Source organism: Apium graveolens, unplaced genomic scaffold, assembly GCF_009905375.1.
Source record: "Apium graveolens cultivar Ventura unplaced genomic scaffold, ASM990537v1 ctg6041, whole genome shotgun sequence".
NCBI classification, from domain to species: Eukaryota; Viridiplantae; Streptophyta; class Magnoliopsida; order Apiales; family Apiaceae; genus Apium; species Apium graveolens.
In genome coordinates this window covers 1-17,125 of record NW_027419196.1, presented here as the reverse complement: position 1 = coordinate 17,125, position 17,125 = coordinate 1, and the positions used below count along the sequence as shown (strand labels likewise).

Sequence of the window (17,125 nt, the reverse complement as noted above, 5' to 3'; positions counted from 1 at the left end):
ACATTTAGATAATTTAAATGACATAAATATGTAATACTGGAAAAAAGTATTGACAACAAATAATGCAAAGATGAATAAATTTAAAACATACATCATCGTTAAGGAGAATAAGATTGTAGACTTTCAATGAGTCCGTCTTTAAAGTCATGTTAGCCCACATCCTGGTAACCCTGGCCTTAATTTTCCAGTTAGTGTTTGCCTTGTCGAGATTGGATAGACGATCAAATGATTCCATTGAAAAAGATCACTATCAGAAGAGCAAGAAAAAAGTTCATTCAAAAATTTAATAACAACTCAACAGGTAAGATATTTATACATTTAATATTCTAAGAACTGTATAAATCGCTTAAAGAATTGAAGATCTTACAAAATGGTTGAACTCTTGAGAGAAAAAAGGATGATGTTTAGCAAATGACAAAACTCCTGTAAAAATGTTGAAAATATATTTAAACAGCAAGACATTAGGGAGATGCCAATAATTTAGCTCAAAATTGATAGTGCAAATATATTCCTTTAATTGAGAATTAGAGTAATATCCCGGTTTAATTTGCTGATAATTCTTAAGGTAAGTGTTTGATGTGATTATGACAACTAACCAACCTTATCATTTGGGTTTTTGCCAACAGAAAAAGGGAAAATTGAAATCCAATTCTTAATAAAATATGTACAGTGTATAAACAATTAAGAAAATCTTCCTAATCAAACAGATTATACATATTTTTAATAGACAAAATAATTGGAGATTTAATGTTTATATTATGTTCATAGACGGATGCAGTAAAAATAAGTGTAACATTTTGGATGTTGAACTCACACCATTGATATATCAAACACAATAAATCCAGAGTTAAGAAGGAAATATAGAAAGATGTTACATGAAGTTCTTAATATATCATGTCAATTGTCTACACTTGGAAGATTGTAAAACACTTCCTCAAAAACTACATTATTTGTGATATATGTGCTAATACCATCACAACTATTTATGAGAATATGGAGGCCTTCAGGTCGGGTCACTCTGGATATAGCAACATAAATGTGTCCGTGCGAGAAAGCTGCTTTAGGAAGGTAAAGCCCAACCGTATCAAGTGATTGTCCCTGACTTTTGTTAATCGTCATGGCATAACATATTTGAATCGGAAACTGAACGTGTTTAAATTCAAACGGCCAGTTCGTGTCACTTGGAATAATCTCAATTCTAGGTATTAGATGTTTCGTTCCAACATGAGAGCCACACAAAATCTCACATTCAATACTGTTCTTCCTACAGGATTTCACAATCATTCTTGTACCATTGTATAATCCCATGATTTGGTTTAAGTTTCTCATAAGAATGACGACAACTCCTACCTTCAAATTTAACTCATGCTTAGGAAAGCAAGGCATATTGATAGAGTTTAGATAATCAACTGGAAAAGAGGATCTGAAATCATTATCATCATCACCTGCATCATCAATTGAATCCTGACTCAGATAAGTGTAAACCATGCCAGAAATTTTTTCAAGTATCGTTGTATTAATCTCATCCACCACGATATTGGTAGGTGTGAGTATGGCCCTTGATATGAGGTATTCATGTGAATAGATATTTTGAATAAAATCTGGGTACGTCATTTCAAAAAGCTTCTGGATTGGATCTCCGGATGTATGAACGATATATTGATCAGGAATCTTTATTAACATTTCACCAGTGTCTGGACTTGGAGAAATATTGGTTTCTTTGCCATCGCCGACAGCAAGCTGCCACTTGCTAAAGTCCACAATGGTTTTGTTCTCTAAATCATTATTTCCTGCATTAAGCCACATGTTTTGCTTCAATAAAAATACTTCACAGGATTCCCAAAGCTTGGATTTATTAAGGGTAGAGCAGACAACTTCAGCCCTTGACGCTTTTGGAATGACAGGAAGTATCTGCCTAAAATCTCCATAAAAAACAATGGTTATACCACCAAATGGCTTTTTAGCTCTGCTTTTATCAATAGCAGACATAATATCTCTCAAGGATCGATCAACGCATTCAAAAGCATGACGATGTTGCATAGGAGCCTCGTCCCAAATTATTAAATCAGTTCGCTGAAGTAGCTCAGAAATATCAGTCCCGTGTCTTAAACCGGCAGAACAATTTTCATCAAGCTTGAGTGGAATGTGAAAGCGGGAGTGTGCGGTTCTTCCACCAGGAAGCAACACAGCAGCTATACCACATGAGGCAACAGGAAGCACAATCTTATGCTCTGATCGTAATCGACAACACAGTGTCTGCCACAAGAAAGTTTTTCCACATCCTCCACTTCCGTAAACAAAGAAAACACCACCTTTTTTCTGGTTGATATTGTCAAGAATGGAATCATAGACTATCTTATGTTCATCATTGAGAAGACTATGATTTCTTGTGTGGATTCTCTTCATTTCTTCTATATCATAGGATGTTTCCTCAAGAATTAGTCTATTCTCAGAGTTAAAAAAAAGCATCTCCGGGATATGGCATTTCTGGGAAGTTTTTAAGGCTTTTACCAATATCAGTCAATAATTTCTCTATCTCTGCAATAAAATTAATAAAACTTGATAACATTAATCCAAACATGGAACATGTAATATATACAAAGCATTATTAAAAGCTCATACCTGTAAGAGTGTAATTTGGATCTCAATATCTGATAGACAAAGGTTTGGATTCCCAGTGAGATGTCACCTCACAAGAAGAATATCATCTGACATGCATCCCCAATGAGCTTCCCAAAGGTTACGCGGATGAGAGACTGGACTGTATACTAAAATGTTGACAAACATGGCACGTAATTGTGGAGGCATGGATGTATGCGCATTTTCACCTATAGCTTCGTGCCATTGCTGGTCGTTCTGGAGGATACCTAGCGCGGCACAGGCTTCGTGAAAGGAGTTATAAACATGGTCGTTGACTGTCTTCAAATCATAAAAACATACAACACCTTTAATCCTGAGCAGGTGCATGCGGAGATATAATAGTTCACCGCTAGATGAATGTACTTCAGCAAGCCTACCGATGACATCACCTATTTTCCTCTGTTTCCAGATACCAGGTTGTGGATGCCATGTAAACTTGCTTGGAAATTCTGAATAGGTTAAATTTGGGGCCTCTGCATATGTTTTATTTGCATCAAACCATGCTTCTAATTTGCTTTTCTTTGTTCCAGCATTGTCGAAAACTTCCTATAGATTTTCTGAGCCTTTAAACGACACATGCTTGTCAATTCGGTAGATGTACTGGCAATCTTTCAACGGAAGGCCACCGGGAATGGATGTCAAAACCAAATATCCTCCATGATGCTTCAGATGCACAAACATATCTTCCATCCAAGTATTGCTTGACTTCATCAAGCGGGCCGTTTCTCAGGAGTGATTGTGGTTGTGCACCCTTTTTGTTGTTTGTTTTTTTTCCTCAGACACATGGTGGCGGTATCATGTCCTTTTAAACAATATTTGAACAGATATTTCAATGATCTGGAGCTGTTACAAATCTCCCAATTTGTTTGACATTGAAATCTTATTAGAAGATCTCGATTGTAGGGGACAACATAACGATTATCCAGGTCAATTCCCTTTTTCTTTACGATAATTCCAGTTTTCCTCCTCTTATAGATGGGAAAGCCACAGTCATCAAAGTATGTGTGAGAATTATACCTGTTAAAAAGGAAAGAACGATGTTTCAATTTAATTAAAATAAATCTAAAAGGAATGTTTTACTAAAAGGTGAAAAATTAAATGTTGTATTCTTCCAGCAGTCTTTGGAAAATTAATTTAATGTAAAAGATCTCAGAATTACCTTTTAGGAAAATGTTTAATACAACGGCCTTTAACCATACACGGAGAATTGACACAATCAGTGCCACATGGTCCGTGGATCATGTAATTCTTGACAGCTTCGTAACCAACTGGATCAATACTTGGGTCAGGAATTTCTGCAGAAACCTTTTATTTATTTGTTCAGTTGTTTTGGGACGATCGTTTGGATGCAACCATATTAGCATGTGAGCATGTGGCAATCCACGCTTTTGAAACTCTATGACGTGCATTACTGTGATATGAAATTGATGAAAATAATTAAATAAAGCCTTACATACATGTCATATTAAATTTAAATCATAAGCAATTTGTTAGAGGAAGATATCCTGAAAATAGCATACCTCAAATACAACGTCCAAAGCAGTTCTTATTTTTATTTGATCAAGAAGTTGGTCAACTTTCATCTTAAATACCCTTGCAACGACGTCGGGTGCGTCAACAACATCAACACCAGGTAGAAATTTTAACATCCTCTGAATTTCAGGCCATTTTGTGTTAGTGGTCATCGTAAGGAACAATGATGGGTGTCCAAGTGTTCGACAAATTGCCATTGCGTCCTTGAAATACTGGTTCATGTATCTTTTACTGCCAGTGAAGGAGGCTGGTAAAATTGTTGCTTTGCCGACATTTTCAGGATTGCTATCACCCTTGTTTAGTGCATCTCGTATGTTGTGGTATATATCAGAACGAATTGTGGTCTGGTGACCTCTGATCCAGTCAAATCTGTATTGCTCAATCGCAGTAAATGCGTCAACAACATATTGCTGCCATAAACGTCCTCCGAGATGTGGAGTCAAACCTGAATATACATAAGACAATTTCGGAGAAAATTAGAATGGTAGAATTAATTCATATAAAAGTGTTCAAATTTAGGAGTTGATTTTGAACATACCTTCCGAAGGCCATATCATGAGTTTATAATTGTAATATTCTTTCATCGTGATGAACTCTCTCTCCCCCTTTTCATCCGATCTTCATCTTCGGTATTCTGACGTTGTTTCTGATTTTTTTGATTTGGTCTGTTTAAAGGGATTTGACGGTAATATCCGATGTCTCCATGAGGAAAAAGAATAGGATACTGAAGCTGCATAAACCGTGGATCTGTTTTAAAAATTCTCTCCAATCCATTGGTTCTCGAATGGATTATTGTATCCCTGCATCCTTTAGCATACTCGTCAGTGACAATCAACCCGGCAACTTCATTCGATGGACCAATATGGTTAGGTCGACCAGATGCGGAAGACGAAGATATTAGAACCAATCTAAATTCATCAACTGGATTCTGACTAATTCTTTCACGTGCCATACGAAAACCTTTGACCAAACGATTATGTTTATCCAGCATTTCTAACAATGACTCAACGATTTCTTCATCCACGACATCGCGTCCTCCCTTAACGGCATTATTCTGTTATGTACTTCATCTTCAGTGTCATATATGTAGAGTTGACAGAATTTGGGGATCTTACCATCAAGTGGTACAAAGCTTCCCATACTGTGGTAATTTACACCTTTTACCTTGAAACAGTAAGGAGCACCGCCACGATTGATACTACGATCAATTTGACCTCCGGTGGAAGACATGGCAAACATATAGTTGTACATTCTAATTTTTTCCTAGAAATGCCTAAAATGGGATCCACCAGTAAGGAGTGAAGCGAGAGGCTCGGGAGGTTGCTTTTCTTTCTCAAGAATTATCTGATCATTTTTACAACAAAGAGAGAAAGTTGGAGGCTTTTTGGTCGCTTTTTATTGTTTCTTTCATGATTCCACATGATGGACTGACGCTTTGAACAAATTCTATCAGGATCACCGACATCGAGGTACTCACTCCACTTAGTAACAGTATTGTCAAAATCATGTACATCAACATCGTCACAATCACCTACAAAATTTGAAATATTATGACTGGGAACATCAAAGTAATTAAGAATGAAACTGAATTTAAGTTCATACCGGTAGATATACAATCACTATCACTGCTGTCACATTCCTTCAACATTGTTAAATTCTCCTAATAAGTTCTTAGAACCTGAACTTTCTCCTCGCTCATAATAACTTTTTACGGAAGATGTATCATATGTTGAAGAACCTGGACTAATTTTTCCACAGGTTTTTTGGATTGTTGTTTTACAGCGATATCACTGCTGGAACCTAAAGTTACTTGTGGTCGTTTAAATATAGTGGATGCGGGCAGTGCAAAAGTGACAGTACTATCTGCACTTTGAGTAATTTTTGGAGCTGCAATATTTCGTTGTTCTCCTGCTACAACAACAACATTGTTAATAAGATCAACTACTACTATCTTTATTTGCATAAATAGTAAGCATCTCTAATATACAATTTTGATTTTGAAACGCACCTTCAAATCCCATGGTCGTAATTTCTGAACGCATGGAGTATCAGGAGTTTCACATGTTTCTCCATTTAACTGTACACCTACATGGTTGAACCAGAATTTATCAATTGTGCGATGAATTTAACAATTTGAAAATTGTATTTTATCAATATAGCAATAAGACAACCATGGACAACTGTAATAAAAAATAACGTTGGTTATGTTTTGACCTGATATTTGAGAACATTATGAACGTGAAGTGTTTCCATGTCGAGGTGTATGGAGAATTATCGAGTAATTCTCTGTCATGCGGACTCTTTCCGCACAGCCTATTTTTTCTTTTACATGGAGAAGAACATAACCAATTCAGCCAATATAATATAAAATTAAACACAAATTTTTCCAGCTATAAGTGAAGTAAAATGTGCCTGATGTTTGAGAAGCATGTGAAGGTGACGCAGTTCCCACAGGCTTGTGCACAATGCTTTCGCTAAAAGTTGGATCATCCGTCAGTGTACTCAGGAATATCTTGTGTTCCTTAAAACTGCAGTTCTTTCGACGCACCCTTATTTGGTTTTTTTTCCTGCAATTTACAGTAAAGACATTTATATTATCAAACAGGATTCTTTAGTAAAAAAAAAAACTGACCACACTTATTATTGTTTACCAGGTTGTTTCAGGTTTGGTTTTGCATTTGGTTTAGTATTGAGGCAATATCCGTCAGTACCTAGTTTCTCAAAACTGGGTTGAAATTAATGTCAACCTGAACTTCATGGAGAGTTGACATTAACATCTGTCTGGTGGCTAATCTATCCTTATCACTGGATTGGTAATTACCGACAACTGAAACTGCATATCAAAAGGTATATTAAAATTAAAATATTGTAGCTATAAATGTAAACTTGGGAAATTACCAGCCTTTGTCGTGTCAAGAGTGCGCAGAGACTGTTTGCCTAAATCTTCCAAACACAATGGAAAATCTCCGGAGATTTGTTGCTTACATAGTTCTACGTTAATATCTTGCAGCCTGTGTGTTTAAGATACCTATTTTCAATTCCACTGAATGCTGAACATGATATTGTATAAACACAACATTAGTATTACATTAAGAAGCAAACAAAAACATGTCAAAGTGGACCGCAGTATACGACAGACCTTGACTATGTTCACTACTTGATCGGCTGAGAGATGATATACTTGACGGAATTATTGGACTCTGATTATCCTTGCGACTATCTGACAATGCATGTCCAATCAAAATTATTGGATAAGATCCGGGTTTAACTAAAGCAAAGAATAGAGAAGAACTTATTTTTAATTCCACTGAATGTTGATCATGATATTGTGTAAACACAACATTAGTATTACATTAAGAAGCAAACAAAAACCATTCAAAGTGGCCGAACCTGCAGACTGCAAATTCTGACTAAATTCGATATTCTTTGATAATTCAGTCAAAGGAGACAGCTTTGCAGAATTACCTGCATCCATGAAAGGGGAATACAAAGTTAACTTAAAATACCAGGCCTATCTACATACATGACTGTCCTGCAATTCAAGTACCGTTAATTATTTTTAGAGGATTACGGCTAAGATATTCTGCATTATTAGTCCTCAAAGACTGATTGAACGGCTGCGGTTTGGTACCTGTAACAATCACAATAAACAACATTAACTATACATCAAAATTGTTAGAATGTCCGGCTTTGGCCATGATTATCCTTGCGACTATCTACAATGCATGTCCAATCAAAATTATTGGATAAGATCCGGGTTTAACTAAAGCAAAGAATAGAGAAGAACTTATTTTTAATTCCACTGAATGTTGATCATGGTATTGTGTAACACAACATTAGTATTACATTAAGAAGCAAACAAAAACCATTCAAAGTGGCCGAATCTGCAGACTGTAATTCTGACTAAATTCGATATTCTTTGATAATTCAGTCAAAGGAGACAGCTTTGCAGAATTACCTGCATCCATGAAAGGGGAATACAAAGTTAACTTAAAATACCAGGCCTATCTACATACATGAATGTCCTGCAATTCAAGTTACCGTTAATTGTTTTTAGAGGATTACGGCTAAGATATTCTGCATTATTAGTACTCAAAGACTGATTGAAACGACTGCGGTTTGGGTACCTGTAACAATCACAAATAAACAACATTAATTATACATCAAAATTGTTAGAATGTCCGGCTTTGGCCATGTTCAATAGTTGATCGGCTGAGAGAGGCTTAACCTGACAAAATTAGTGGATTCTGATTCTTCTTGCTACTATCTGAAAATGCATTTCCACGCATATTATTGGATCGAGATCCGGGTTTAACTGAAGCAAGAAATAAAGATAGCCTTATTAACGTCTGCATAATAACTTTTAGATTCAAACTACGTCAGTAAAATGAAGAGACTTTACATGAATCATTGCAGGAGGAAATCATCTGGTAATTATCTGCACTCTGAGAATTAGTCATGTCTGTAAGAATGGAATCTACATTCCGGCCACGGATGCGACGTTTTTTTTCTGATTGGACAAAAACTGAAAAATCATTACCAAATACAAAACAAAAAGTGTAACAATGAGACATGTTCATCAGATGTTATATCTTGATTACCTGATGTGTGCGATGCATTCAAAATATTTTCAGTATTACGACCACGAACACGTTTGGATCCTACCATTAGTGATTAACGTACATAAGGTATAATCCTGTGAATCGCATGACAAAATAACAGATAATAATCAAACAGCAAATTAGAAACTGGTGATAAGCAATACCTTGAAATTCCATGATTATGATACGTTTCAGCGCCAAGATTCAGTTTTCAGATCCAATGGTCATCCATTGTAGCGTTAATTCGCGAGAGAGAGAGAGACCGAGCGAGAGAGAGAGAGAGAGAGAGAGTGAGAGAGTGAGAGAGAGAGAGAGGAGAGTATGGAGGAAGTGTGAAAGTGTGATGTAACAGAATGAGCAAATCATGCATGATTTGTTTTTTTGAAATTATTTTCCATAGATAGGCTGATTTTGAAATTCAAAAATAGGAATTAATAATTAAGATGGGTCATTGAAACTAATTGGATAGTCCATGGATATGGCAAAATATATAGGATTTGGGTCATATGGTAAATTTATTTACCCATGGGTAAATTAGGGATTAGTCATTAAGATATAGATAAAATAAATATTTTATTATAATAACTTAAATAATAGCGACATACTTTTTTAAAAATAGCCAATGATTATAGCCAACTCACCGGAGTAAATCAGTTTACATGTTCATCAAATTTTACATAATCATTATTTTATCTATTTTAACCAACTATTTTAGGTAACACCGTGAAGATGCTCTTACAACGTTACTTTAAAATTATCCCCAAATGTCATCATTTGTAAAATAAATGACCACAATGTCATTTCTAAAAATATGGTATCAAACATCATTCCAAAAAAGAGATCGAATGTCATTTCTTATAAACCAAAAATGGAGATGGTCTCCCGTTTTGCTTCCTTTTTTTAAACTTTCAAAACCTTAGTTTTTATGACGAAACGGAGATGCGTGCTCTGTTGTCATGTTTTTTTAATGAGACAAAACGGCATTGGAAGTTATCTCTAATAGGTACATTTTTGAACTTCCGTTTTCATTTTTTTCCAATTCTTTTTACCCGAAATATAGATAATATTATATTTCCAAACTCAAAACTTTATTCTAAGAGGCATTTGTTCGTATTTTATTCATATTAAATATTTTAATAATTTAAAACTCAAATTGAAAATTGATTGAACCCTAAAATATTAAAAATGATTAATAATAAAGCTTGATTACAGGGTTAGGCTCGAGGGTTCCTAAACCCTAAGAACCTGTCGCTAAATGCGGTTACCTTGGTTCACGTGGTTTGCAGGCTATTGCGTTAGCTCGTAGAGTTTACCCAGTGCGCACACCGAAGGGTAGCGGCTGCGGGTTATTACGATAAAAAAATCCAAAAGGGGATTGTTGATCTAAAATATTAAAATTTGTTAAATTAAAAGTGTTTTATTAATTTTAAATTTCTAAAACATAAAATGGATTAAAGTTACTTATAAAGTGACATTTTAAAGTTCACTTATAAGTTAAAAACACCATAACTAATGGAGCGGATATGGATCACTAAAAAATATCCGATCTTAAAAAAATTTCAATCTGATACAATCCGATCAATAGATAGGGGATTTGAATTTAGGGATCCGATCCGTTAAAGATCCGATACGACTATTTAGTTTATGTAAATAAGATATAAAATATACATGTAGGTACATATATAATAAATTATATTATATATGTGATCCATATATGAAATTTTTAGTTAACATTTTACCACTATGTGTCCTGTTCAGTACATATATTCGTGGTTGGCAACCCTTCGGTCTTGGCACAATGTACCGAGACAGCATGCAAGAATTATTTATCCGGGGTTGGGTTGTCACTAGACCTTAGACTTCTCAACTGTGTCGTGTACAAACACAAACATTCCTTCTACTTTCGTATTTTGTGTATCAAATCTTAAACTCCAACTTGACCCGGATTTATATTTGTATATCAATTTGGTGAGACTAACCCCAAACTATATATTCATGTTTACACTACAGTATACTGATTATATACGAAAAATATTAATTATTAAAAAATACAATAGATAATTAAATGGTGTAGTGCTTACTCAAGTAGGCAAGTAACAATAAAATATTTTGAGTATTTACATTAATACTAGCATAAATCCCGTGCGATGCACAGGTTTTCATTAATATTTAAATTTTTATTTATCAAGTTATATTATATTTTTAAAATATTTATATAAATATATAATGATTATAAATTTATAATAAAAATAATAAAATAACATGTGGTCGTAATTTAGTAGAATAAATATACTATTTCTAATAGTTTAACAATTTAGTAGTTTAGCAGATATGTAACACTATTATTTATATATTTTAATAATAAGGTAAGTTTAGTTTTGTAGGATAAGTATATTATATTTAGTAGTAGTTTAATAATTTAGTAGTTTATTAAATATATAACACTATTTATCTATTTTTGTAATAATCAAAATTAGGGAATTATTGTTGAACCAAATTATTTCTATTCCGACTATTATAATATAGTATAAATATATGTTATTTAGAATATGTAAAATTCACATTTGATATTTATTATATATATGTATATTATATTTTTAAAAAATTATTTATTTATTTATTCCGTGTACTTTCATTCCGTGTCGTGTATCTGTTGGAAACCCAAAGCCGACACAATATTATGTCTTTTTTCGTGTTCGTGTACTTCGTGTTTGTGTACCTAATTTTCGATACCAAATACTAACTATTCGTATCATTTCATATCGTTTCACGTGTCGTATATCAGTATTGCTAAGTGTAGTTGTCACGTTGTAATAAGTACTAAGGATTAACATTAACATTAGAGTGAAGCAAAGCGGAGTCACAGTCAAGTAAAAAATTATTCAAATATTTTTTATAGTCCAACCCAAATATTTTAAAATCAGCCAGGAGAATTAACCCTTTTTTATGTTATTATTAGTTGTATGACTCATAGTTGAGGTTAAAAAAATTTCCTTGCTCCGCCCTTAGTGAAGGACCAACATCAGAATGAAGGATCAGTCTTATGTATTTGTAGCAAATTTCTGAAAGTAGTTATTAGAATATTACTATGTTTTATCTACATTTTTTTTAAATATAAATGGATCTGAACCCAATCAAAAATTTGTGATCTAACGAATCCGGATATGGATCGGACTAAAAAATTCGGCTAAAATCCGATCCGAATCCGGTAAAGTTAAATGGATCAGGATATGAATTAAGACTAATCGGATCCATTGACAGCCTTTTATAAGATCATGTACCAATGTATATCAAAATAGTAATATTTGAGGGCTTTTCAAAATATAGGGAGGCAATGTACCCATGTATCAGTGTCTACATATGCATATTGCAGCCGCATGAGCAGGAGTAAGAGCATTCTCAACAGAGATTGTCAATATTTACGTGGCGTGGCATAACAATATTGATTGCCAACCTATTGAAGTTAAAGTTATAAAAAAATTGTTAATCATGATTGTCAAAACTTGGCAATTCCTCGTTTAGTGAAATGCAATTTTTATCCAGAAAACATATCTAACTCCTTTTCATTTTCAAATTCCCAATTTATTATTATTATACTAATATAGGAACCATGTTGGCAACTTCTGGGGTTATCAACTATTCGAGTGTATTTTTAAAAAAAGTTGTCAAAATAATATGAATAGAATAAAATAAAAAAAACTATATATATTGACTGCGCAATCTTTTGGGCAAAATTTGACATTTGAGAACTACCGGAGATGCGCATCTCAGAGGTCAAACATTTAAAATTTTAATATTTTGGATAAATATTATCTGCGGAATATTAAAAAAAGCATACACCTGTGTTCAGCGACCATAGCTTCAATTTCAAAAAACATGGGCAGCTTATGGATTTCATATGTAGCTATTAAATTTTTAATTGAATTAGATTTATACCAGAATCACAGGGGACCGTGCAAAAAAAATAGGTGTGAGCGTGTGAGATTCTCCAAAGGAATAGAACTGGTGAAACTTAATAAGCTCCAAACTTCAGTGCACAATATTACACAGCTACCTCAGCCTCTAGGCTCTCTACTCGCATTCGCTAGCTACTCAAATTATGCATTCCCTACTGACAGCAATTGAACTAGTAATCGTAACTGAAAATTGAAATTTCACAACCTATGGATGGCCTTCAGCTCACTCATCATCACGGTGTACTTGGTAGAGGCTCACTTCCTGAAATGCAGGAGGTAGCATCCTCTCTCAAGGGTGCTGCAGCCCTCATGCTCTCCCTTCTCCCATCTTTTTATGGACCGTGAACCATTTTGATGAGCATTCAGAGACAGTCGTCTGTTAGGGGTTCCATTAGCCCCGTTTGCACGGGAGCCAGCTGCCTTCTTCGTGCCAACTGGTCGAGCAGGGCTTGGCCTTGCAGTGAATGCGGTGTCCTGTTCTACATTTGTCTGTTCTTGAAACTTCTTCTGATCCTGTACAACACCAGAAGTTGAGTTAAAGTAGGCAAAAACAATTGTAAATATGCATGTTACGAACCCCAATCAGGATAATCTGCAGGCAGAATTAGACCATGCAAGGACATGTGCCTCACCCTCAAGTTTTGGCACAGCAAACTAACAAAAAAAATTTTTTGGCACAGCATCAACCTAATCAGTTGGCATACTAATCATACGACTGAAACTGACCTTCATCCTTCTCTTTTCTTCTTCTCGGTCATTCCTAAGCATAGCATATTCGTCTAGCATGGCAAGTAGAGGAACCCCGTCATAGGTAAATGATACTCCGCGTTCTTCTTCCCAAGCACGAGTTTTGGCAATTAATGATTCAACCAAAGCTACATGAAAAATAATGTGTCAATTTGATACTTTCTTGGCTACTTGTAACTATCACTTATGACCAAATAATACTGTCTGCTAAAGAACTAAGCAAAATCTGCCGAAGTCGTTTTCCACATTATATCCTACATGTATAAGAGTAATAGGGTTTCTTGGTATAAATTTTAAACGATCTAGTATCTACTAATTTTAATATTACGTATTTTTCAGTCAAATAAAAAATCATAAGAAAGTAAGGAAGTAAATCTTCAAGGAGATTGTCACCAGGTAACATGAAAGACGAATATTTATAATACACATTTTAATCACATAACATTGACAATTTACATGTTATAATAAAGATTTCTAATTCACTACAATATTAATATAAACTAAACAAACATTCATACTAATATATATAACATCTAATAAATATTAATCAATAAATCCATGCATCGCAGTGGTATTAGATAGTTGTGATAATAATTTTAATGCAATTACGCAGACCAACATGTCATGATGCTTATCGACTTATGTTCAGCCCCAGTACCTGAAACTTAATCCTCATAAAACAGCACATAATTATCGAAACAAAACATACCAGGAATTTTGTTTACAAGAATCCTGGCCTTCTCAGCACGTTTAAGATTCAAGTGTGCACCTCTGCTAGCGTTATACCTATTGTCGTCCTGTTTCAGCAAAGAATAATTTAGCAAACTAACTGAACCTCTATTATGTCCCAACTCCAACCCATAAAAGTAGCATAATTTTCAAATGAAAAGGGATGGTGCCTATTACACACTCTCGATAATGGGAAAAGTACTCCCTTAAGATTAGTACTTTCATGCCAAATAAAACAATGCATTCCTGCAAAAGCTTTGTATATGCCGGAAGCTAAAACGAAAATGGCGAGTAACCTTAAACACCAAAGAAACTGAATAAGCAATAAATAGAAGCTGTCCTGTTGACGTATGCAGCCAGCATATAACTTCTTGGGCGAACAACATAATTGACAATCTCAAATAAGATCTAATTCCAAAATTAAAATCACATGGACAAAGATTTTGGATGGGATTTTCAAAGCTGGGGGAAGGAAGATTGAAAATATAGTTACCCTGTTGTAGTCTTCAAGCCAACTCTCTTCTTCACAAGCTGACATCCATTTCTCCACCTTATCCAGTATGTCCTTTCTGCTTAGTGCCTCTTCTTTTGCTCTTACTATTGATTATCCATGTCATCCAGCAACTCAGCAGGTTCAACATCCCCGGAATCAATCAAGGCCATAATTTTTCACGAGCAGCCTCTGAATCAATCTCTATAGAGCATGAACATAGATCTCTTCAAGCTCAGATTGCCTCTTAAATGCAATTTCCTTCATTCTACTAGCTTTCAGCTGATCTAGTCTTTCAACTTCCACCTCAGCCTTGCCAACATAAACAGGTGAATGAGGAAAAAGCTCCATACTCATAGTCAATCAGGCTCAAGAAATTTGGTAGTTCAAAAATACTGCTCAATCAGATCCAAAAGCAAGGGCGCAGGGATGGTCACTTCATCAACAGAAGCTGACACGTTGCATGTAAACATGGTCAAATAAGCTCCTCTACTCTTCAGAGGTATCCATTAAATTCCAAAGATCAATAAGTTGTTTTGCTAGCTCTTGAAGCTGTAAAGAGGAAAGAAAGAAACATACAAAACATGAGTATCTTATATGTATATAAAGTCGAATTAAAGGATAATAAGAATACAGAGGTAACTATCTTCAAATAGACATGACTTTAACTTATCAAAATGGATATGAAACCTGAATGCAACCCTAGGAGGCAACAATTAAGAAATTGGAAAAATTCGTTAAAACCAAAGATTACAGCATACATTTGATTCCATCTCTCAAAAATCGCTAACTTACATGAAGCCACAAATCAAGTAATAAATTATATGATATGTAGATGTGATGTACATCAAGATTAAAATAAAGTACTATAAGTTTTCATATCAATCTTGAGAGTAAATAGTTTGGACAAAATTTGTTAACAGGTAAAAAAAGCTTATATGGTAGGGGCAGTGTCAAGCAACTTCTCATCATCACAGGTGTTAAGTATAGAGTACAAATATGCAAGTTACTCTGTAGTGAAGATACAATGCAGTGAGTCTTTAGGATACCATTATACTTACTAGAAGTCAAGTATTAGAAAGTTACCTTACGCAACCTCTGTTCCTTATCTTCTTCTAAAGCTAAGACGGTCTTAGCCAACTGAGATAAGGTGTCATTGCTTATGCTTTAGACTGTACACCTATGAATCATCCAGGCTAGGATGAACTTCGGTAACAGTAGTGAAGAAGTCCATCCGAAGAACAGCACAAAGGTCATGCACTGTGCTGACAAATTCAAGGACCTTATGCAACCGATCACTCTGGTAGACAAAGATAAAAGTAATTAATTTGTCATCTTACAGGACACGAAGATTAACACTAGCAAGCACAAAATGTATAAAACAGATATGTATACCTTTTCTTTCGCAATTCTGCAGCTTGGCCTGAAATTCATCCAATTTTTTCAGGGAAAGATCAGACTCATCAACTACAGGGCTTCCTACTTTCTCACTGGTCCCGGTATTTGACCACATATCATTTGAATTTGAGATTGTCATCTGAAACCTCTATTATTCTCTCATCCTTCTGTCCATAGGTTGTTCTAATGTCGGTGCTATAGCTGAAAGTTGCTCCTTAATTGTTCCTGAATATTGTCAGGCTGTAAAACAAATTTAGTAAATCTAGTGATTCACCTCAGTTTCCATTAAAGAGATCTCGGTCATTCCGCTTGTAAATGGTCATTCTTCTAGAGTATGAATAAACAGAAACAAATACATGGATGAATGAAAAAAATAACCGCAAAAGTTCACTCACAATCCAACAAAAAGCTCTCCCAAGTGCTGACAAAAGACTGTTAAGCTCAACTTGACCATCCGCAAGTGACTGAAGCAAGTGTGCCCTTGACTTGACAGCAAGGTCAACCTTCCTCGTACACATCCAAGCACTCCTGCTCCAACTGAAGAAGCATTTATCTCTTTCGGCATCACTCTCACCAACATCCCAATTTGCTGCATTACAACACAATGACACGCCTTGACTTACACATCACCAAAAAAACCCATAGAGAGAAGCAACAAAACTAAACACAATTACCTGCAACTGTTGTAGTAAAGAACCACAAGTCATTTCCCGAGAAGCGGATTTTGCGCATCTAATGCTGCCATTTTGTTGTTACTTAAACCTAAGTCGAAGTAATAAGAAACTCAGATCAAACCAAGCATATCCGGTATATCTCGCCCGAAACCTCACTTAACTACAAAACATCTATACTTAAAAAGACAGGGGGAGCATTAGGGTATACAATTAAACACCAGATTTTATCAAAGCAGATCTAAGAAAACACATTAAATGGTAAATGTATAATGCAGGAAGCAGAAAGACTGAAGAGGTATAAGTTACTACAATCTAGGAGAAACACAAACACATTACACGCACAGTGTTTGTGTGTGG

General features: G+C 34.9%; 2 protein-coding genes and 1 pseudogene across 2 annotated transcripts; all 3 read right to left on the bottom strand.

Annotated features, from left to right (window-relative positions):
- Positions 1-897: 897 nt before the first annotated feature.
- Positions 898-2,406, bottom strand: LOC141702985 (uncharacterized). Its single transcript, XM_074506611.1, has one exon. It carries the CDS (start codon positions 2,404-2,406, stop codon positions 898-900), a length of 1,509 nt encoding a protein of 502 aa, XP_074362712.1.
- Positions 2,407-2,685: 279 nt separating this feature from the next.
- Positions 2,686-4,757, bottom strand: LOC141702984 (uncharacterized). Its single transcript, XM_074506610.1, has 5 exons — positions 4,712-4,757; positions 4,161-4,618; positions 3,800-3,945; positions 3,552-3,657; positions 2,686-3,186 (listed from the first exon to the last, which is right to left on the bottom strand). Exons 1-5 carry the CDS (start codon positions 4,755-4,757, stop codon positions 2,686-2,688), a joined length of 1,257 nt encoding a protein of 418 aa, XP_074362711.1.
- An 8,011-nt stretch (positions 4,758-12,768) lies between these two features.
- LOC141702983 (65-kDa microtubule-associated protein 1-like) lies at positions 12,769-16,839 on the bottom strand (annotated as a pseudogene).
- Between the last annotated feature and the right edge of the window lie 286 nt (positions 16,840-17,125).